The sequence below is a fragment of the Bicyclus anynana genome, chromosome 17 (genome assembly GCF_947172395.1).
Source record: "Bicyclus anynana chromosome 17, ilBicAnyn1.1, whole genome shotgun sequence".
NCBI lineage: Eukaryota > Metazoa > Arthropoda > Insecta > Lepidoptera > Nymphalidae > Bicyclus > Bicyclus anynana.
In genome coordinates this window covers 15,716,009-15,740,928 of record NC_069099.1, presented here as the reverse complement: position 1 = coordinate 15,740,928, position 24,920 = coordinate 15,716,009, and the positions used below count along the sequence as shown (strand labels likewise).

Below are 24,920 nucleotides of genomic sequence, written 5' to 3'. Positions count from 1 at the left end.
TGGTGTGGGCACAACAAGTCTTTCGCTTCCAATGTCCATCTACTCTATCATACGACGGGGACGTCCTCGGCGACCCTCACAGGTTGCGGGGTAAGAGAGGTCAGGGCGTTGGCCCTTTTCTGTAATTCTCAACGCCGCCTGCAACTACAGCCAGGGCACTGGTTGGGACCACTTGGGTCCGCGTCATCGACATGATATTATGGTGTCCGTTACGTCGCGATCAAGCCAGCGAGAGTCGCGGCGATCAGCGACAGCGGCTGAGTAAGGGTCTATCTATCTATCTATCTATCATACGTCAACTCATCATCTCTTAAACACATCCACACATAGCATTATCCTTTTTCAACAGATACAGATTAAGGGCGTCTAGGTATGTGTTTGTGTGTATAAAGGTATGTGTATGGCGTTCATCTATAGGTTTGCCTATGCTACGAGTATGTACCAACTGTAGATCCCAAATGACTTACCAACAATGAAAAACAAAATTAAACCAACCGATTTTAATTTTGTTTTTCATTTGAAGCTTTCTTTTTCATTTTTAGACTTTGAAGATATTGCAAAAAAAATACTGCAGCAAAACGTGCAACCTGAGGTATACTTTACTAACTTTAAAAGATATTGGTATTAATTTTGGTTTGATTATAAAGGTATAACGTTAAGAGTACATTTAAGATGCAGGTCTATTTGAGTTTGACATACTATTTTTTCATTTTGATTCTTTGACTTTATACGCTTTTAAAAAATAAAAAAATAGTTTATTTCAGTAACATTAATCAGTAACAAATAATAAAAGGCTAGAGTCTTCTTTTAAGAGTTGTAAACTCCTGTGACAGAAGACTCCGCTCTTCCATAACAACCAGTAATTAAATTTTTTTTAGGACCTTGTTTTATATTGGCGGACATTAGTCCTTCCTAGAACTAAAATTATGGTGACAATACTCATACATGATAATTTTGTATAGAAAAAAAAAGAAAGTAGGTTTAACGAGTGGAAGTTATTTAGTTAATGGAATTTATTTTTATATCTATATTTCTATACCTACTAAAATTATAAAGAGGTAAAGTTTGTGGTATTGTAGGGGATAATCTCTGGATCTACTGAGCCTATTCCGAAAATTCTTCTTCCACTAGAAAGTCACGTTATTTATGAGTGTCCGTATTCTCACCGGAACAAAAACTATGAGGGTGGAATCGCGGGGCGTTGGCTAGTTATTTATACATACTTATATTTAATCGTAATTATGTTTTATTGACCTAAATTATTTAATAAACCTTTTGGTTTGGGTAGGGGAGTTACCAGGATATGTAATTAATAATAATAAGTATAATTATGTAGCAGAGTCATGCAAGTCTAGTACGGAAGTACACAATAAAAATGCTAATTTATGTTTACGAAAGTTAAATAATTATCTGACTGTGCAAAATAAAATGAATGGTTATCAGTTTTGTTCGGGAAGTAGATAAAGATAAATTCATTAAAAAAACCGCTATGTTGTAGGTACCTACTTCGATTCAAAGTAGGTTAGAGGTGCTTACGTAAGCTCGTAATTGCATTTTATACCTACCTACGTTCTCTTTACGTTCATAGTAAAATACCTAAACATTTGACATCTACTTTTTACTTATCGCTCTCTCGCTCACTCATGCAGGGGATTATTGTTCATGGAATGCGCGCGTCGGCGAGTCTCGGTACACGTGTCGCTAAAGTTTAAATTAGTATAACATCGCAGCGCGATTAGCCTTTACGCGGTTGAAATTAAGGTTGAATTTAGAATACAAGATATACCGAGACCTTCCTAAACAACATAGAAATCAGTTTCACGAGACTACCCATAGTGACTACCTACTTTGTAAGAGTAGGTACAATCATAAATCTTATTTATTAAGTAGTTTTTATGTTATTATAAGAGAAGAAACATATTAGATCTTTAGAATGGTCGGCTATTTAAAAAAAATCCTTGCTTTTCTCTGTTTTTTGGCCTTGGCTTTGAGGGTAATCCAAAAATAGATGAATAGTTTTAGAACTAAAAATGAAAAGTCCTTGAGATGTAGTCTCGTGGGGAGTGTGGCTACGTCACAGACGGGATTTTTGTAGGTATGTATAGCGCTAGGAATGGCTCGATTGGCCAACAAAAGCCTTGTCGGCGGCCATTTTGTTCGATGCTGAGTCACCAAAAGGTGAAAAATGTATACGAACGAACCACACTCCCCACGAGACTACACAACGGTATTGGGCATTTCCCTCGTGAACACAAAATTTGGGTTTCATGTTCCCTCGACCGTAGCGTGGAAACAAAAATATTTTTTTCGTGAAAACCAAAGGAAACTCGGGATATTAATCGAATTTAAATGAATTTGGAAGTGCCGGAAAACTGAGAAAATAAGTTGAAAACGTCAAGTGTAATAAACAAGTTAACCGAGACCCTCGGGTCGGGCTGCGGGCAGACACGCGTATCCAGTGCGACCGTTCTGTGTGAATTTAATATAATTTAGCACTGATAACAATAAAATAATCCATAGGTGGTGCGCGCCTTGCATCGCTAATCTGTCAAATAGTGCTGTGATAATTCGGTGTGTACATTACAATGTTTACGATTTGTGAATTCAGTTGATTATTCGTGAATACAAAGTGAGAGTTCAGAATTTCATGGGACACGATGTAGTCGGATTTTGCAGTGATTATGAACGGATAAAGCTGTAAGTGTCATTAACGGAGTCTCTAAAGTTGGCAAAATGACGGACGGACTGGTTCAAGTGAAAACCGAGCGGCCCGATGAGGCTGAGATCAGGGAGTTGGCGGCAAAGATGGTGGAGGCGAACAAGGCCAAGGCGCTGGCGGCTTCGGTCGCGGCGGCGCGGCCTCAGCCTGGCGCGATGATGGGCGCCGGGCCGCCGGCGGTGGGCGGGCAGATGGGCATCCTCAACTTCCTGACGCGGAAGCCCGGCGCCGCGGCGGCAGAGCAGCGGCCGGTGAGCGAAGACAAGAAGACACCGGCGCCGGACGAGGCGAGCTGGAAGGGCCACTTCGGCTGGGACCAGCTCGGCAAGTGCCACATCCCGTACATCTACCGCTCGGGCGAGAAGTACGTGGCGGTGCGCATGGTGGAGATCAAGCTGCTGAACAAGTACCTGAACTACCTGCACGCGGACATCTACTCGTGCACGTGCATCCGAAGCTACTACATCACGGAGATCGAGGCGCGGCTGCTCAACGAGATCAACAACCGGCATTGCGACGGCCAGTTCGGGCGCGAGCCCTTTACGCAGAAGGACCTGGTGGTGCGGCTGTCGGACGCCGGCGAGTTCTACAACTTCCTGGACGTGTGCTATAACAAGTTGTTGCGCGGCACCACCAACAACAAGGACAAGTGCGGCTTCATTAGGATTAACAAAGAGTCTGTGGTTCCTTACACAGTGCGGGACGGTCAGAAGTTTGTGCCCTTGTTCTACTTTGAAGGTGAAACTGACAATTTAAAGTTAAAGGCGGACCAGTTAAAGGGGTGGGACTTGTCATACTTGAAGTTTTGTTGTAAAGTGCAGGGGATAAGGAATGAACTGTTTGCCAGTGAGACGTGTTCAGTGATCAGTTTGACGGACATCAAAAGTTACTTCCCACCGGGCACTGAGTTTGAGGAGTACTGGCCCAACAAGGTTGTGGACTCGCAGCTCCTGATCTCAGCCAAAGGTAAGTTTCATTCAGAAATATTAGTAAACTTCATTTTCAGCCTATTTTAACTGCCCAAGAAGACATGGCCAGACCTCCAACACACACACAACACACAGGACAAGAGAGGGCATACTTCCACACCTACCACACTAATCCCATTCAGGTTGGTGGGCTTAGGTTGATAACATTGGTTGAATCTTTAATGACCATTATCAGATGTTAATTTTAATGGCTAGGACTGATGGGTTAAAAATATGTTATATAGAGGACAACTGCAACTCCATTCAAGTAAATTTTTTTTTTTCTATTTCTTGGGAAATATGGATTTTTCTTGGAGTAAATGTAGCCAATGTTCTGCTCCAAGGTCCAGTTTACGTCTATACCAAATTTCATTCAAATTGGTTCATAGGTTTCATAGAAAAGGTTAATGAATGAATAAAGGAAAATGTTGTGGAAAAAAATTTTGATGAAAAATATAATAATATGGTCTGGACATCCGAACCGGTGGTAGAATCTTTACAAATAGTCAACTGACGTGTCAAAAGTGCTTGTAAACTGAGCCTACTTGAAATAAATGATTTTTGATTTGATTTGATTTGATTTGATTTGATTTGATTTGATTTGATTTGATTTGATCCTCCATCAAGAAATTATCCTATTGGATTCCATATTGATTACTTTTAGACCTCTAGATGAGAACACCAAGTTTCATAATGACATTAGAAAAAAACTTCGATGTATTCATTCAATCAATATTTTTCTCATATATGGGTCTACAACAAACTGCAAGTGCACCACTTCCTATTTTGTTTTTTAAACACGCAAAACAATGGTGCTAACATGTGACCCAAGTGACTGCAGAGTTGTCCTAGTGCTGTCTCTTTCATACCAACACATTTGAAAGTGTTACATTGTTTCAAGTTGGAATGTTTAATTGCACATATAGAGCAGTGAGCGGGCAGAGAGGATAACATTTTGACAGTGCAAGGAGCATAGCGATGTACAGAGCAAGTAGCATAGTGTGGCAGGACCTTTACATTGAGAGCAAGGGAGTATGCTCCTTCCACCGCTAGATGTTAAATGATTAATACTGCCTGTTGTTATGTTCTTCATTCCTGGGCTGGGTGTATGCATATTGTCATTAGCAGCATCTGCCTTCAAATCAATCGCCACCCATTAAAGGACTTGATTATGTTTCTCTTGTATAAAACCATAGATTAAACATAAAGACACTGCAGCGGGAAGGTGGTTTAAAATTTTTAAATACCCTTTTGAATATTGACAAAAGATCACTGCCTTTAATGCCTATGACCTCTGCTCAATAATCTAGCCAATTATAAATTTAATCAAAAATATTTGCTAATTTTTCCTTGCATGTTTGGATAAATGAAATATTTTAAAGTTATTTTAGACAGACATTAATTATTAATTACCTATTTGTAACTATTTAATATCATTGTTGGTACTTGGTAGCATCTACCTTCATGGAGTATGTTGAGGAACAGCAAGGCACTTGTTGGTTGGAATACACAGTTGAGAATACACAGTTATTTTAAAATCACTGACAGACACATTTCATTTATAGATATATTTTTATATTTTATGTATAATTAACCATAACACACACTGTTATTGTAATCACCATAAATTACATCATCTGTCAATATTTAGGTCAATATCAAAGTTATTTAATCCATTTATTGCTGATAAAGTTATTAGTTAAAAGAAATAAAATATGAGCTGTCACTATTTCAGGTAATGTAAATTACTCACAAGTTATCAAGAATTATTCACATGAATATGCTTTAAATGTTTGTTTCTTGTTTTACAACATTATCACCATACTGCACTATACTAAAGCCAAAATGGCTGTGCATTGTTTATCAACAAACAAATAAAATATGAGGTTTTAAATTGCAAGTAATATCACACCAAATAATAATTAGCTTGTTCATAAATTAATGAAAATCAAAATTGTTGATATTGATTTTAAAAATAAAAATCAGTCTTGAATTGAAAACCTCCTCCTTTTATTGAAGTCAGTAAAAAAAAACAATACATGATTTAAAACAAATTAGGTATAAAATGAAACACACATTGTATACCTTAATTATACAATGTGTTATATACAACGAGTTTGGCTTTAGTAAATGCTGACAAACTTTCAGCCTTCATAAAATATGAGTTACGTCGTACGTGGTGACTGCTGTAGGCTTCGGTAATCAGGAATTTTCAAAAGAGGTAATTGATCCCTATATTATCTACTGGTGGCCCCAGTCACACTTCAATTTGACTTATATGCACTTCTTTCCTGTCTACCCTACCGCTACCCTAAGCAAGGATGGGTAAATTACATGATAATGAATAATTCTTTAATAATTGAATTATTGTTATTTTAAAGATGGAAAATAGATTATTAATCAATTAATTTAGAAGCATGTTTTGTTTGTATAGCAATAATTTTGTTAAAATTATTGCTATACGATAAATATGCTTACGTTTATTCTATAGCATTATAGATATCTTACGAGTATACCTAAAAGCGTTATTCAAATACCGGTATCTATAACGATAAAATGTTGTTAATTTTCCAGCTTCTACGATATCAGCTGTGCGTATTATTAATAATGATCTTGTTTAGAATAGCATACAGTATTGCATTTACGACTATAGATATGCAGTCTACGATTTAGATTGCTAAAAAAAATAATTAATGCTCGGAGTTTCGTTATAAGTCATTTACACAAATTATCATTATAACTATTAATTAATAACAATATTATTGTAGGTAACGTATAGTAACGGTGATATTTATGTTATAACGTTATTTCAGTTATAACGATAATTGATAACGTTACGATTCCCGTGATAAACTCCCCGACCCTACTGATTGTCTTTGGATACTAGTCCGCCATTATTGTGTACTATTTAGGACTTCTAAGAAAATTTTTACTGCATTTTCATTTACGACTTTGTTGACATTTTTAATCTCTGCGCTAAACCACGGACGGACAGACATGGCGAAACTAAGGCAGGAACAGGAACACGAAAGTGTAAACTGTAAACTAAGCCTGATCGAAATAAATGAAGACTTTGACTTAATTTCCATAGCCTCGAAATGTAGCCCTTTAATGATCTTCACTTCATACATATAGTTTGGTTCTGTATTGGATCTGTGTGTATGTATGCTATATTCTCATAAACTATTGAGCCTTTAGTTATAAAGGCTTATTAGAGCCTCACGCCTCTTTCCTTGATGCAGCGTTGACCCACCTGCACCTATGCGGGCGGTCAGGCTTAAATGACGTTTATTGTAACGATCGCTATTAAATAACTAGCGGACGCCCGCGACTTTCTTCCACGTGGAAAATACTCTTGACAAAAATCAACTTTAAAACACAGACATACGAGTAGGTATGCCGTAGTGCACTTTTTTTTATTATTTTGGCAAAAACAATCATTACCAAAACAATATTATACTAATTAAAAGAAAATACAATCATAATAGACTTGCTGAAAAAGTACTTAAAGTATAATAAAGAGTTTAGAGCATTGAACATCGGAAATAGTGAGTACAAGATTATTATTCGAAGTATTGTTATTGATACTTTTTGAAACATGCTTTTTTAATTACATCTAAAGAGCTGAAACTTAGGTCTAAATGAGAAAACTCATCATTATGTAATCTCATAAGGAGAAACTCAAATCTCATAAAGAAAAAGCTCGAGAAACGTAACAGTTGCGTGCATATTTTTTATAAAAGTAGAGAAGTTTTCTTCATTGAAGGGGAAAAATTCCGTCAAATAAATGATTTTTGCGACATTAACGCAACGCACGCAACGGAAGAAAAGAAAAGGGTTTTACGTTTTCGCCACATTTTTAATTGATGGTGTGATTTTAAATAGCCTATAGGTGTAACTTTCCTCGATAAATGGACTATCCAACACCAAAATATTTTTTCAATTCAAACCAGTAGTTTCAGAGATTAGCGCGTGCAACCAAACAAACAAACAAACTCATTAGCTTTATGATATTAAGAATAGATGTTTGGGACCGATGGCTTAACTTGGTCTCCGAAGTTTGGGGGATTAAATACTGCTCTGCTACTGATAACTTTACCCAAGATGCGAACCCAGGACCTCGTAGCCTCGCACGCCGACTTTTGGACCGTCGTGGCAGGACACTTGTGATCTAAGAAGACATTTTGTAACTGCGTTGTTTTTCTTGTTTGCTATTGAGGGGGACCTTCAACTAATCCTTGACATCGTTCAACGAATTTGCATTAAACAGTCTGTACAGGTTTCTTTTTTACTTTGCTGTATACTTTGTATTAATTGTTGACTAGTTTTTGAGCGCGGTTTTGGCTGATCAAGTTATTTTAAACTACCATTAAAATATAGTTGCTATGTACGAGTACTATAACTAAAAGTACTAACGTAAAGTACATTCTTAGAGAATTTTCTTAATTTTCTGTGTGTGTGAAGTCTGCCAAAGTCTGGTTGGAGTCCGGACTATAAATTAAAAAATCAAAAGTATTTTTATTTGAAAAAATATTTCTTGCCTCAAACAGCCAGATTTAAACAGTATAAAGCTATGCTGTCTAAAACTGGCTCTAGCGGGATAATTGCTAAGCAATTTAGCGTTTCGGTACGATGTTGTGTAGAAATAAGTCATGTGCTTAGTTATCTGCAGAGAGTCGATAATCTATACTCATATTTGTAGTAATGTTTGTGGTATCCGCATGTAGAATCTTTACCACTAATCCACTAATAAGCAATGTTATTTGTGAGTGTCATTGGCCATATGTTTTCCCCGAATTCTCACGAGAGCGGGAACTATGCGCGTGAAACTACGGGCGTTAGTCTCAGTAATTTCAATATAAATTGCTGAGACGCAACAAGAACTTTTGAATTTAGAATGTTTGTTTTTTCTACGAAGTTAACTATGTTTTTTGTCTGCAGGCTCAGTGTCCGGTGGTGGTCAGTGGACGCGGGCGCCGCCTGCTCCGCCGCCGGGCGCGGTGGGCGGCGTGGGCGGCGCCGTGGGCATGGGCGGCGTGGCCGCGACTCGTGGGCGGCGGCCGGCGCAGCGACATGCGAGCGCGACCAACGCCATGCAAATGCCGCACGCGGGCATCTCTGCGGCGACCGTGCAAGCGCTGGCCAACGGCTGGAGCCTGCCGGGGACGCTGACGCAGGCGCAGACGCAGCAGGTGCTGAGGCTCGCTCAGGTCAGTGTCTTCTTTTTCTTCTTGATGTGTTGCCTCTGAAGGTCTTCAAGAGGTCCCTGTATCTGTTACCGCTTCTGATTTATCGTGAACGCTACTGAATATATTTCCCCAATATATTTGCCACCATCTTACCAGGTGACAATGGGTCTACAGAGAGCTGGATACAGATGACTGAAGACCGTGGTGTTTTTAGGTCTTAATTAGGTCTTTAGGATTAGGTATATGTCGAGCAGTGGACAATCGTTGGCTGAAGATGATGAGGTGTAGGGTTAGAGTCTCGCTTTTAAAAACAATGAATTAGCCTTAAATAAAGTTAGAACTAGCTGCCGGAATTAAATACACCTATTGCGTTACTTTAGTAGGCCTTGATGTCGTACTATTTTCAGGACACCCTGTATAAGCGGTCAAGTTGAACTTTGACGAAAACGTTGAAAATTTTGAAAAAATGTCATGTGCTAATAGTGTGTCGTGGTGCAGGCGCAGGTGGCGGCGCAGGCGCAGGTGGCGGCGGCGCGCTACAACAACGCCGCCATCGCCGCCGCCGCCGGCATGCCGCAGCACCGGTCGCAGCACAACCGGAACGTGCAGGTAACTACTCGTCGTTATCAACCCACTGGCTGTCGCCACGTGGTTCCTGTTGTCGTAGGGATACGAGGATAATATATAGCCTATAGCCTTCCTCGATCAATGGGCCATCTATCACTGAAAGAATTTTTCAAATCGGACCAGTAGTTCCTGAGATTAGCGCGTTCAATCAAACAAACAAACTCTTCATTCAGCTTTATAATATTAGTATAGATATTCAGCTCACTGCTGAGCTCTCAAAAGAACACTCGCTCGTAAGTCACCTTTTAAAAAAAAAACTAAATTGAAATCACTTTATCCATTTGGGAGCTATGATGCCACACAAAAAAAAAAACTAGCTTCAGAAATACTCACCCAGCACGTCAGAATAAGATATTATAACTGAGTTGATAGCTCAAAGGCGTGCATTTTGAAAATCTGACGATTTGAGCGTAACGTAAAGGAATGGGAGGGTTCCAAAGTTACAAAATAAAACCCTTATATTTCTGTTATCGAGCCACGAGCGCGGTTAATTTTTTACTTATGAATGAAATAATCTCCTGAATAATCGCTCACGTTTTCTGATGATTTTAGGTAGCCTATGTAATAAAAATTGTCTTTAAAGTCATTTAATTTAAACTGTCTTTTAATTTTTTTCTCCACCCCTAAAGCTAAAAAAGTATATAACCATTTATTCTTTCTATCATTTAATTAGCAAATCTAATCGATTCTAATGAGGCTTTAGTAACTGCAAATTTAGCATTCCGGGTTCCCCTACTATTACGCGTACCTATGGTAAAGCATGTGCTGACAAACTATGATTTTATAAAATAACGAAGGTCAGCTGTACATCGCTCTCGCCTCTCGCCTCTCATCGCTCATGGCCCTACTCAGGACCTATGATATGGTTAAAGTAGGTAGAGTAGCTACATTAGGCATACATGAAGTATTTATATTCATCACATGATATTGAATTTTTTTTTGTTTGTTTGTAGTGTTGCATTGGAAAAACCGAATGGTTATTACCGTAAACAGTTTTCCTCAACCCGCCAGTTGCTATGGATTATGTTTAATCTACAATGTATATTATATGTATTATGCTGTCCAAGGCACTAAGGTGTAAGTTTAAGACAACCAAAACTACAGGCTGAGAATTTATACTGAAAGTTTCTTAGTAGAAATAACTTTATAGTCTGATCCAACATCGCTTGATTGGATTATATAAACTACCACTGAATCAATAAGGCAGACGGTCCCGATTATGCTTATTGACGGCCCACAAACCCGTATTGGTATTAGGTGCTGGAATAGCGACCCCGTACTGGAAAGCGTAGGTTTACCCCTCACTGGGTGGTACAAGCGGGTTGTAGGAAGCCGCTGGTTTGTTTGAAAGTCCATGCAAGAGGCCTACGTCTAGCAGTGGTCCATCGGTTGTTAATGATGAACCCATATTGACAATTGGCATAATCTAACAGATAACCCAAATGATTCCGCGTGTTGAACATTTTATTCTAATTCGAGTTTATCAAATGCGGAAGGTTTGCGGTTTTTGCAACGCTTTGGGTTCATTGACGACTTCCCATAGATTTAACAGGACAAGTCGTCTTTGTTAGGAATCAGTTTTTTGTTCTAATTAATTTTACTAAAGCATACATCTATCTATCTGGCAAATTCGTTCGTAACACTTCCGATGGTCCGCGCGGGATCGGGAGGGAGGGTAGTGATGCTCCCCGGGCACGACTTCACACCTGCGCAATCCTGAACAAACAAAAAACCCGTCGTAATATCATGGGAGTGTCATCAACGAACTTGACAAGCTGTACTTCTCGAAGTGCCAAACCACTTCAGCTTGGTGTGCGTTTTGTCTTGTACGTATGTGGAATCTATTGGGTGTTGTCTCTAAGCTTCACAATATGTGACCCATGTCCAGCTGTGGGCAGTGGGCCGGTATTTACCGACGATGTATTGTTGCAGTTCCCCAACAACGCCATCTCGATGGCGATGGGCCAGCAGCCGCCGCCGCCGCTCGTCCGCAGCACCAACAACACGTCCACCATGAAGTGAGCACACCCTGTATATACGATGGTGATGAAAAAAACGAAAGCCGATACCTGGCCAAGTTTTTTGTGGGCTTTTCAGATTGGGAGCGTTTGGGACCTTCGTAGTTAAAAATTATTTTATCTTAACGAGATTATGAGTAGTGATATCAAAGTGATAACTTCATCCATATCTGACAGAACATCCTGTATACGTTGCACTTCGATTACGGAACATTTTTGTAGGCCTAGAATGTCACGAGAGAACATTGTCGAGCAATTGCGTCGAAATCGAAAATATCTCTTACTCTTTTGTTCCAACGCAAAGAGAAACAAAGCAATAATTTAATCTTATTATGTGAAATACACACATAGCAAAAGTATTTTAATTCATATTTTTACAATATTATTTTCATCTTCCCTTTTCCCTTCAAACTCTGGTTCCCTACTGAAATTCTCAATTGCCCACTTGGGCGATATCGCCCACGTTGAGAATCTATGGCTTTGAGGGTCGTTTGCTGTCAAAAAGATAACTAAAAGTGCATTTCTCGTTGCAGTGTTCAGCCGCAAGTGACGGGCTCTATGAACGGTCACTCGGGTACGCACACGGTGGACTCGCGGAAGCGGTTAACGCCTATACCGGACATAAGCATCAGCGGAAACCATACGCCGTATAAGGTGAGCTCTTCCTATATTTATTATATAGGTATTTGAGACAGGCTGAAATTTCTATACCCAAACACAGAACTGGAGATCTGGCTGGAGAGTAGTGGTGCTAAATCAACCCCTAAATCTACAAAGTGAGATCCTCCCTCTACTGACAATTTTGCGCACTTCACACAACTAACGGCGACCCCCGTGGACTATTGCGGTATGGTGGGTACTAGTCCTAGCACAAGCTTGGATGGTGGTGAAAGGGACATACGTTTATTACTAATATTTGTAAAAGAGTATGGCAAATAAAAGTCCCATTCCCTATGTCCTAGATCCATGCCATATTTGTATTTTTATTATATTATAGACATTAGAGAACTTATAACATGACGTCAATTCTTGCGGAAATTGTGCATTTTTCGTGACTTGCAATTCGTAGATATGGTGTGACACATTTATCCGTAAATCATGGTGTTAAGCTCTTAGCCTAAACGCCTCGCTTAACGTCTAACGCCATTCTTAATCCCGGTGAAAATTAACGCGTTAAATCGTGGCTACACTAAGGTTAACGCCTTAATTCACGACGTTCCCCGTTAGTGTGCCCCCAGCATTACCGTTTGCATTGTCAATTTTCAATAATTTTGCCGATGCTTACCTCTTACGGAGGCCCCTTGAGGTTCTAATATTTGTGCTCAAACTATTATGTTCGGGTTTATCACATTGGATTTTTATCTCGCCATATAGTTTTGTTTGCAACCGCATATAACCGGACGGAACCAGAAGCAACTGGATATTTGCCGAGACAAACATCTTAGTGCGAGCGAATTTAATCTGTTTACCACGTACGACTTATTTTTGTATGTCTTATCGGTTATAAAACTACAAAAAAAAAACTCCGAGGTGTTTGTTTTACCATAACTAAATAAGGACGGTTAAAAGTGCAGTTACACCTACAAATCACAAAGAAAACTTTAAAATTTTAAAGTTAAAAAGCTACGGATTCCTACTTCCCAGATACGAACAACTGGACAAGCCCAAAGCAATGAGAAGCAGTCGACGTCCGCAACCAACTCTCGTCAACAGGAGTTGCGCAACAAGAAACATCAACAAACGGGCAGACTGGAACAACAGGCAACACAGAGGCGACAACCGGCAAGTAGCTCGCTGCAATTGCAACAAAACGTCAGAACGGAGCACCAGAAGCGACAGACTTCGACTGCTTCGCGGCAACAAAACGCGACGCAAAGTTATCAACATCAACAAAAACAAACGGCAACAACTAACGGTCGCTTGCAAAAAGCGATACGCATCATGCAAGAGACACAACGAGCTAACAACTCGCGGGAGCAAGTGTCGCGTAGCAACTTGCGAGAGGACAGACGACAGCGGGAGAGTCAGTTGCGTTTGCAACAAGACGAACGGCGGCGGCAGGAGAGGGAGCGGAGGGACGAACAGAGTATGAGGACGTTGCGGGATCAGGAGAGGAGACGCAGGAGAGAGGAGTTGATGCGAGAGCACGACAGTTTCCGTTCTAAGCCAGAGTCGGATAGACGATACTCGGAGCATGCGTACAGAAGGAATAACCGTTAGCGACTTGTGTTTGCGTGGAGGACCTTGTGCTACTATCTCAGACTAAATTAGATAAGTACCTGCCTTGCTAGAGGGTCCTTTTCTGTCAAAGTATAAGATCAACGATCTAATGCGATTATAAAAACCGTCTCTATAGAATCGATGTTTCATAGTTGTACTCGTGTTCGTCGGTTAAAGAGTTCGTCCGCAAAAATACATTTTTGTGTAGTTGAATGGTGTAAAAACGGGCAAAAATTTCTTGCCTAGTATAAGATCTATACCAATTCTACGCTCGTTTTGCTCAGAAAGTGACAGACAATTTTGTCCGTGAATGTGGGTGCAATACTGGTCCATGTGTAATTAGTTTGAGGCGACAATTTGTCACAATGCTATCCACAACGTTTTGTCTTATTGTCTTGTTTGTGACGTCACGTGATGTACACCAAGTCATACTTACAGTGGAATTCGTAGACGTGGTAGGGGCATCCCCAGGGGATCATTCAGCCGCTGAGTGTCAAATTCTCAAACTAATAGAGGTTAAATTCGACACTCAGCGGCGGTGCCCAAACAACGTCTATGAATTCCGCTGTTAGGGTTACTCGTTATGTTTTTGTTTTTCTTTTATTGAAAAGCTTTTGATTGGTTGTTTCAAAAAGGAGGTGCCCCTTTTAAGAATACCTTGTTTCGGATTTGATCCACCAAACATTCTATCGCTATTTTATTAAACTATAGTAGGGTTAATTTACAACTCCAAAACTTTTCTAGATAAAATCTAGCACCGAGGTACGAGTAGATTATAATCTGGAATATTAATTTATTATTGAATCCGTTCCGGTATAGAGGGAGGGTTCTACGCGAATGAAACCGCGAGGTTAAACATTTAGTTTAAAATAAACATATAACGGCCCCTTTACACTGGCGTATCTATAGAAGGACAATCGCATATAAAGTATGCACACAATCAAAGCATTCTGTAAAACAGACCTTTTTTACCACTGATTGTCAGATTAAATTAACTTTGTTTCTAGAATATGCCAGTGTAAAAGGACTTTAATACAGTTCCTATAAAAGTGATTAATAAATTGTTTAAATTAAAGTGAGTCTAATTAGCTGTAAAGATAGTTTTGTATATTGGCAACACGAAAAGAAGGCCGATATGTGTTTTTAAATACATGTGTTCCAAAAAATTACTGCATTTGTCACATATGGTAAACGCTTTTGTTTACAAAACTTCATGTGCTTTACAAAAACCAAAACGGCCCTCTTATCGTATTGATGATTGTTGGGAACCCTTTAAAGTAATATACTGTTGCAATATTGAAAGCATTAAATGCAGTTATTGCAATGTATAGGTATTTATTGAATATAAATTATATATTGTTTTATAGAGATGCGCCGAGTAACACTTTTGCCGAGTAACGAGTACCGAGTTTTACTCGGTTAAATTTTTTTCAACCGAGTACTCGGCCGAGTAACTCGGTTCAATCAAATTTCCATTTCGCGCGCGTAGACAAGTATTCAATCAATTCAATTCAATTCAAAATTGTTTTTTTCAAGTAGGCTTAGTTTACAAGCACTTTTGAAACGTCAAGTTTGACTATTTGTAGTTTCTCTACCACCAGCTCAGAAGGCGCAGTCTCCTGTTGAGAAGAGCGACGGGAAATTCAATAGTTGCTCTTTTAAATCTTTCATTTTAATTTCATTTAAATTTAATTGAGATTTTTAAAGATTTCCTAAATTACTGATAATTACTTTTTGATTAACGCTGTTGTTTTATATGTACCTAAATAATGCTTTTCTTAAACCGAGTATCAACTGAGTACTCGGCCCATCTCTATCGTTTTAGTTAGTTTCTCAATTATGTTTTTGTTATTCATAATTATCGTCAAATCATTAATGAAGTCTCACAGGGTATTACGAGTAGGTAATTTAACGCACAATACGTTAATTTTTTTTATAGATTTGTGATCGTAGGTAAATAATGTCAATATATTATCAATACCCCTCTCATTCTGAGAGGAGACTCGAGCTCAGCAGTGAGTCGGATATGAGTTGATAGCGAGATTATCAATACATACAAATTAATTTTAGAATTTTTCGTGAGTGTTATTCATGTTAATTGATTATCTCAGACCAATTATTGTACAGGACCTGTCTCGCTAGACGTTACTTTTATGCCAAAGTATATGATCAACGATCTAACGCTATTATAAAAACTGTCTACAAAGAATCGATGTTTCATAGTTGTAATTGAACGGTTGAATCAATTTCAATGGGACTTTCACTGAAGATGGAGGTATTGATAGCAGTGGCGTAGCGAGCCTTGAAGGGGCCTCGTATCAAAATAAGCCAGGGGTTCCCAAAAAGATTCCTCACAAAAGAAACAAAATAGCTTCCTTGATTAACCTACTTTTGGGCGCTCACATAACCCGGGGAAAAAGATTGCTTTTGACTTTTGTAATTTCTGAAAGTGAAAAGTGAAACTCTACAGGCTTTTTTTTTTGGGGAACTTTTAAGGAAGTTTTAAGTGAGATTGTGGATTGTGTTTTACTAATTTTTTCTTTCACGCGTAAGGGCCCTGTAGTCTGAACGCCCTGTATGATTGATAAGGCTTATACAGTGGTAGCTACGCCCCTGAATGATAGGCTGGTTTTTTATCCCGGAATGGGGATGATGACTAGGTTTGAATATATCGATTTTTATGAAACATTCGGGTAAATAAACTCAATAACTATAATTAATATGTAAAAAACAAAGATTGACTGAATGTTTGCAAAATAAATAAGATTATAAAAATTTCAAAATTACAAATTTTTTTTACGATGTCGTTAATTCGTGCCACTTTGTATGGGGCGTTTTTCAGGGTTCCGCGGCAGCGCCGCAAATCTGAACCTTTAAATCCCTGTAGCTTCAAAAGTAATGATCGCAGATATCCTGTTACTCTTAAAAAAACTATTAGCATACTCCTAAATTACATACAATTTGTCAAAAAAATACAAACTGTCATCACCCCTATTCCTCCAAGATCGTGATTTTCGTAGAAAATAACGCGTTTTACCGCATACCGCACAGATTGTTGAGAAATAACTAAACATTTTTCTATTAAGTTAACGAGACACTAGGAGTCTCGCATAATAATATTTTACCCACATGTTCTGTAACTAGTTTTCAATTAATATGTATGTAACAAAACTGTGATGAAAGTGCATTATATTAGTTACTTAGAATTTAATTTGAATAATTAATAATTTAAAATATGCATATACAAATCAAAAGGAACTTATTTTCGATAATTTTTCTTGATGAATAAATTCTGGTGATATAAAACACAATTGTTTTATTTTATTTCAAAGCTGTTAATATGACGTAATTTAAAATTTTATTTACACTCTTAGTATACTTGCTTACTTTAGAAAAAAAAAAAACTTCAATTTCATTATATTTATCAAACAAATTTTCCGTGAGTAGAAAATCTTGACGAGACACAATTTTTTTTGCAAAAATCCAGCGTTTTTGATGTTTGGAAAATTTAATAAATACATATTTTTGAATTGAGTTTTCTATGAAATCCTCAACTTTTATATATTTCGGAACTTAATCCATATACTATACGAAATTAATAGTTTATATTGAATTTTATTTGAGTCAACTACCCTATTGTGATAGCTGACAAGTGGGAATAACATTGGTTGGGGGTATGACGGGGATAACGTAACTACTACGCAATAATAATTAACTAACAGAAAAAGAAAAAAAAAATATCATCTCTGCCAAACATATATATATGTATAGATAACGAGGTCATGTTTGGTTGCTTGACGATTTGATGTGTTATCTATGCTAAAATATACTTGGTCGTCATAATCACCAGCCTGTTTTTGAAGCAAGTATAATAGGCCCACCAGGAGCTGCATTATCGTGCACATTCACTTGACTCCTGGTTACCAAAAACGACCAAACAAACACAGTACAAACATCATTCGAGTCAGGTGTCAAGTTAATCCGCACGAGCTGTACATACCGCTGTCTTTCGTCTCATCGCAACGAAAGTGAAAGCTATATTATATGCTATATTTTTTTTATTTACGCCGAATACGGTGCGTAGACAATAGCCAAAACCACAGACGCGCGTTATGATTGGCTGATAGTCTCGTATTTTGTCGCCATTGTAATAAGAATTCTTAGTATTTAGGAATTATTGCCATTAAGGTGACATGTGGTGCTTCCACACTCCTCAATCATTTGTGTTTTAGTCTGAAAAATGTGGTTGTTGGCGTTAAGACCCATGCATTAAATAGATGGTCACATGGCGTTATAGGACGTGTCCCTTGCATTTTCTGCCAAATGTCACTCTCTTATAGGCGATAGATGTCTTCTATCGTTAGGTGAGCCATCTGCTTGGTTTTTTTCGAGTATTTTCATTGAGTGCGCGTGTTGTCTACAGGTCCAGAAGGCAGTTGTGGAGAACACGATGGTGCCGTGCATCAACGCCAAGCCGTACCAGTATACGGAGCAGCTGATGACGCTGCCCGACCTGGCGAGCCACTTCTTCCCGCGCGTGCCGCTCGCCACGTGCCGCGCCATGCTCGACGCGCTGGGGCTCACGCTCTACAAGCCCAACACGTGAGTGTCACCTCGCCGAACGACCGGCTAGTTCCCGTTCCCGTGGGAATGTATACTAATATATAAAGCTGAAGAGTTTGTTTGTTCATTTGCTTGTTTGGTTGAACGCGCTAATCTCAGGAACTACTGGTCTGATTTCAAAAATTCTTTCAGTATTTGATAGCCTATTTATCAAAGAAGGCTATAGGCCGTATATTATCCCATTATTCCTACGGGAACGGGAACCACGCAGGTAAAGCCGCGCGGCGTCAGCAAGTATAGTGACAAAAAATAGTCTCACCCAAAAATAATGTGGCTTTCTATTGGTAAAAGAAATTTCAAAATCGTTTCCGTAGATCCAGAGATTATCCCTACAACACCACAAAACTCTTACTTACTTCTTTATAATATTAGTGTACTTCAATAACAAATCTGTAACTCAGTGAATGGTTGTTGAAGTTTTGATGATGACGATGTGCTTTGGTGGCTGACATTGTGCTCAAATTTCCAGGACCCAGTTGCAAGTCCTCCGCATGTCGGGCAAGTGCAAGTCGGCGGCGGCCGGCGAGAACGGCATGGCCCTGGTGCAGATCCGCGACGTCATGACTCACATGCCGCAGTTCAAGTACATGATGCGCTCGGGGCTCGCGGACGAGGCGCCGCACCAGGCGCACCAGTCGCCGCGGCCTGCGCACGCGCCGCAGTCGTCGCACGCCAAGCGCGCGCGCGCCAACTAGCACTCGCACTACGGGTTGATGGGCCACGCGTACGGTAGTGACACTGAGTGATCGTCACAAGTGACGGAACAGTGATAAACGGTACTGATGTTGTGGGCATGTTGCAAAATACACAGGTGACACTAGGTGATCGTCACCAGTGATGGAACGGTGAAAAACAGTACTGATGTTGTGGTCAAGTGACACTGAGTAATTGTCACCAGTGAATGGTACTGGTGGTGAGATGGAGACAATGTAAAACAATTATAGTGACAGTGGGTGATGATCACCAATGACGGTCAACAATACTGATCTTGTGATGTGTCAAATGTGTCAAAACATTGTGATCAAATAAAAGTGTGATGATGAAATGAAACAAAACCAATGACTAAACTGTATGTACATTAATTGTTATTAACAACGAAATGACAGAGTAAAGTGACATTTGGTGGTTGGTTGGTTGGTGATGAAAGTGACACTAAATAAGTGACGCTGATTAACAATATTTTAAACATTAAGGTTATTGTTTATTTATATAGAGATGGATCTCGAAAGGAATGGGAAAAGATCTACCTAATTGGTAGTTAATTTATTATAGAAAGCGCTTTATGCTAGTGTTTTGTTGTGAAAAAGCTATTGTATTAACAGTACATCTGTCATACACTGTTAATACAGTAGGCTTTTTTTTGTTAAGATTATGTAACATGGCAAATGGTACCTTTTAAAAACCACATTGTCCTCCAATTTTTTTTTACTGTATGACGAATTAGTGTATGAATGTGATCTCTTCTGATAGTAAGTGACATCACGGTCCAAGATTCAGGGATTTTAACTTTAATGCAAAACCCCTAAAAAAATAAATTTTGGATGTCATTGTCACTTGTCACCAGATGAGATGGGGGAATTGTTAAATTGAATGAGACAAAATTATACTTTTTTTAAAAGTCTCGAAATTGTTTAGTACAATAGATTCAATATTGTCATCACAAAATTAATTTTATTTAGATGTAATAAAAAAACAACTTGTATTAAAGAAGTTGAAATCAAATAGTTTAAAGGAAAATATTATTGTAATTTTAGGTCAGGTCAATTTCTATAATATACACGCATAGTTATATGATGTACAAATTGTATAAAAAAACATTTTGTAAATCCGAAAGATCTAATGTTAAATGATCTATATATAATAGCTATATTGTAATAGAAGACTGAGAACATTATAATTTAAATTTGTTTCTTAGATCAAAGGCTATCGTTGTGAGATTTATACTTTAGTTGGATAGATCTGGTACATTGCAGCGTGCAGAGACAACTTGTTGAGACACTTCACATGTAGAGAATTAAGAAAATTCTCATGTATGCAAAGTTGGTAAAAAAGTAATATCACGTGTCTCAAACGGTGAAGGAAAAACATCGTGAGGAAACCTGCATACCAGAGAATTTTCTTAATTCTCTGCGTGTGTGAAGTCTGCCAATCCACATTGGGCCAGCGTGGTGGACTAAAACCTAACCCTCTAACTGTGAGAGGAAACTCCAGCTCAGCAGTGAGCTGAATATGGGTTGATAATGATGATGATGATGATGAAAAGTTGGAGGACCTGGACCAGATTCGAACCTAGAAATCCTCTGACTCGTAGGTGAGGTCATATCCATTGAGCCATCACGGCTGTATCGGTTGTGAGCAGTAGCAGACATAAATATAGATTAAAACCACATGAATTATTATATAATACTCAAGATGCACAATGTCTCGTCACGCTGTATATGTTATCTGGGTGTGTTGATGTATTTTGTAAATAATTGCAGTTTTACATCTGTGAGATTTGTTAGGGTCCTTACAAATGGCAGACTTTGTGATAGGCGTAGAATTAAACTGCTTCGTCTCTGAAGATATTGCAACTAATTGGCAGATTCACAGAAAGACAAATTTTTGAAAATGGTTTCTTTTTTAACACGCTTTAAAGTAAGCTTTACTTGTAACTAACTATGTATGTAAGAAAATTTTGGAATCCTAATTTGACCCACTTCACGGTCTTCGATTAGGATGAAATTTTGCACACGCTCTGAGTTCTTATGATCACACATGACTATCTAAGAAATGTCATTATCATTACAATCCAATATGGCGGCCTCCCCAAGATGGCGGACTGGCTGTTTGAAATTCAAACCTATGTTAGCGATATCAAATGAAAGAGTTTGCTGTCAGGAATACGAAAAAAATAGTCACGTGACTTAAATCCAATATGGCGGACAGACTATTTGAAATGCTAAATTATTACTATTATTATTCACTAGTAAATTAATGTTTTTACAATGCCCGCCAATCTATATTTAACTAACAATCAATAAAGAGTTTTCATTCTGCAGGGACCTTAGCAATGCTTATATGTAAATTAAATGTCATAATATTTTACTATAAAAGACATTAATATATATATAAAAGTATATTGAAGTTGTACATACATACAGTTGTACAGTCAATGAAATAGTAAATTATTAAGCTTTAAAATTTTTCATCACAATTTTAAAATTCCATAATTTTTTTATATATTTGAAGTAATAAAAATTGTAAAAATGTTAAGATGTAAGATAACAATTCAGTCTCTTTATATGGTAAAAAACTGTCAACTAAATTGACAGGTAAAGAAAGGCAATAAAACTAGTGTAGCATCTGTCAATTTAGTGCAGAGTTTGCCTTATAAATGAGTTTCAAAATTATTTTGTTTTATTTAGGTACAGTGTGTGTACAAATTTTAATCAGTACTTAGATTCAAAATTCAAATTTAAATTTCATTTATTTCAATTAAGCGTAGTTTACAAGCTCTTTTGAAAAGTCAAGCTATGTCATGATTTAATGGTGGTAATTAAAGGCGAAAATTTAAAATTAAAGTTACGAGGGTATCAAACGCGCCTCGGTCCGAGAAGAGCCCACGACAAAATCAGCCAAGGCTTATTTTTTTTTGTTTACCACTATTTTATCTATATGATCCTTAACACTATATAGACTTATATGAGACTTTTCTATAATATATTTTCCAAATAACAGTATTGGTTGGTTTAAAATACAATTGTTATTTGTGACAATTCTCACTCTGCAAATTGACAGAATCAACAGAGAATGTCAATGTTTTTGTTTACATTTTTTTATGTAACAAAGCATTATATGTTTTCAGTTATCTGTCTGTCATGAGCAATAGTAAAATTTAAATTGATTGTGCTTATTAAATCACAATTCTTTGAATTGAAATGAAAGAATTTTTATATCAATGCTTCCATTAAAATGCACTATTTTACAACAGTTAATTTTACTGTAGTTACAGATTAATTAACATCTGAATTAGCACCAACGTTTGAATTTGATGAACAATATAACAATCATATATATTCAAATTGTTTTAAACAGTATATTAGTCTATATTAAAAATATATATCCTATCAATATATACGCACAAATCTATTGAATATAATATTATATTAATTTTGAATATTATAATATTTAGCACACTGTACCTGTGTCAATCGTAACTTTGCTTAGTATGGGAACTCGAGAAAACAAAACTTCAATAAACTTTATTACCATGCGAGAGTAATTATTTTATTTAACTTATAGAAATAAATATCATTGTTTGAAACTGATCGCACATACAACATAAAAGTATTTCTGTGTACCGAGAGTTTGAATTATTTCTATGGAAGTTGTATATTTTTTTTGATGCTACAAATTTCAAAATTTATAAAAGTGCAGTGCAATGTGCGATCATGTTGTAAAGCAGATTTAAATGAAGACAGTGTTGTTAATTTTTTTGACTACAACTTTTGTGCAAAATGTTCCTTCACGAGAACACATCAGACATTTGAGCGATTATATTAAAAAAAAACATACAGTCGAATTGTGAGCCTCCTTTTTTGGAGTCAGTTAAAAATAAATGTATGTATTTCACAGTTTTGCGTAAATTATTTAGTCTGTTTGTTTCTAATAACGTTTATTAAAATGAACATTTCTTGACATACTTGATTATACAATTTTTTTTTTATATTGATGACCAATAAAAAATGTATAATGACAATCGAAGTAGGTTTAGGTTTATAATTCTAGAGGTGTAAATAAATGATAAATGTAAATTGACACATGTAAAAATAGTAGTCTTTACACACTTAAAAGAATGTAAATAATATGTTTAATGTCACATTTTATCTGTCAAATTAGTTAAAATTAAATTTAAAATCACTGTCTTCATTAAAATCTGTGATGTGTATATAATATTTCTTTATAATTTTAACGAAAATTACCTGATCTTTCCAGTGACATAGTATTGGCTAGATGTAAAGTTTAATGTAGTAAGGTCGCGAATATTAGAGGTCTGGTTCCTATAGATAGCTAGCGAGGCCACGTCGAGATTTCATTAAATGATACAAATACTAAAAATTGATAATAATTTTATGTATGTACCAGCGGCGAAGAGTTCATACGGGTCGATTCCCGCTGGGTTGCCTTTTAAAAATCTATACATATTCATTATTGTAATGAATATGAATGGATGTAGAAACGGGCGTTTGTATCGACCTTTTCTATGGGAGGGCTTAACTTCGTTAAAATTTCATCCTTCGCCACTGGTTAATACTGCAAACAATAAGTGAGTGAGAGTACAATTCCGACAAATATTTTTGCCACTCTAAAATGTGTTCATTAATTGCTCGGAAGTTTTTATTTTTATAGAACTTGTAATAAAGAACAGCTTTGCATAGCTTTTCATATCATTTTGAAAATTATAATTCCATAATAATTAGACAAGACAAAATGGGTTTGCACAGAAATAATTGTCTTAAGGTCTGTATGTTGTATATACCGAACGACATTCCTACCCTTAAGACGTAAAATTGAAAGATATAAGAAACAGTACCTACCTAAAGCCATAGGCTTTACCTACACAATATTTACAGTAAGGAATAAAAGATGTACCTACAGTTCTTAACCTAAAAAGTTAACTTTAATTGAAAAGTAATAATAAATGAAAATGAATACACAATACATTTTTTTTTTAATAAATAACCAAAAAAATCTTCCAGTCTTCTTAGGCTCTGTTTTAAAAAAAAACGTTTAGTGGAGTCTCGAATGGCCAATGTGTATACTCAGGCGTTGTCTGAAATAAGTTCGGTATTTTCACAATTATTTATTTTCATGTATCCTAAGCAATTAGATTTAAGCAAGCGTGCTTGGATGAGAGGCATGTGAGTTTTACGCGGACACGTGTGTAAATGTTGCTGAAACTAAATTATTTATGGCGTAGTTAAGTAACGTATAAAGTATTCGATATGTTTATCGCAATAGCTCTTCTAATTATTGCAGTCCTTTGTAGAGTCGATGACTCTTGTGTTTGAGAAATAAAGGATTCTTTATCTAAATGTTTTTCAGTTTTATTTCAATATACCTAATGTTCTGCTTAACATTACAGTTATTCATGATTACCTATAATAATAGTTTAATAGTATTTCATGATTACTTATCATTTTACATGGTTTGGTGGTTCAAACTTTAAAACGATGAAGTTCTATTAGCTCTTTACCCTAATAGTTCAATAGCTGGTCAACAGTTTTAGGTAAGTATTGTAAGGCAAGATTGTGATTGTCACTGCTGAGCTCGAGTCTCATCTCAAAATGAGAGGGGTTAGTTAATAGTACACCACGCTACCCAATGCGGATTGGCAGACTTCACACACGCAGAGAATTAAGAAAATTCTCTGGTATGCAGGTTTCCTCACGATGTTTTTCCTTCACCGTTTGAGACACGTGATAGTTAATTTTTTTAATGCACACAACTGAAAAGTTGGGAGGTGAATGCCCCGAACCGGATTCGAACCCACACCCTCCGGAAACGGACGCAG

The 24,920-nt window shown here is 37.3% G+C and overlaps 1 protein-coding gene across 2 annotated transcripts; it reads left to right on the top strand.

Annotated features, from left to right (window-relative positions):
• The first annotated feature begins 2,132 nt into the window (after positions 1–2,132).
• LOC112050147 (protein split ends) lies at positions 2,133–24,441 on the top strand. 2 transcript variants are annotated; one of them, XM_052886449.1, is made up of 7 exons: positions 2,142–3,685; positions 8,629–8,897; positions 9,375–9,485; positions 11,436–11,521; positions 12,055–12,175; positions 18,165–18,343; positions 18,834–24,441. In XM_052886449.1, the coding sequence occupies exons 1-7, from the start codon at positions 2,734–2,736 to the stop codon at positions 19,057–19,059; spliced, it is 1,944 nt and encodes a 647-aa protein (XP_052742409.1). In that variant the 5' UTR covers positions 2,142–2,733; the 3' UTR covers positions 19,060–24,441. The 2 variants fall into 2 exon arrangements, with proteins under 2 accessions (XP_052742408.1, XP_052742409.1); XM_052886448.1 differs by lacking the exons at positions 18,165–18,343; positions 18,834–24,441 and adding an exon at positions 13,166–16,974 and having other exon boundaries at positions 2,133–3,685.
• Positions 24,442–24,920: the final 479 nt, after the last annotated feature.

Bases quoted from the DNA above. Each gene is read 5' to 3' on its own strand.
- LOC112050147 (XM_052886448.1), top strand. From the start codon at position 2,734: ATGACGGACGGACTGGTTCAAGTGAAAACCGAGCGGCCCGATGAGGCT. The intron at 8,898-9,374 runs GTCAGTGTCTTC...GTCGTGGTGCAG, and splicing joins AGGTGCTGAGGCTCGCTCAG to GCGCAGGTGGCGGCGCAGGC. The intron at 11,522-12,054 runs GTGAGCACACCC...TTCTCGTTGCAG, and splicing joins AACAACACGTCCACCATGAA to TGTTCAGCCGCAAGTGACGG.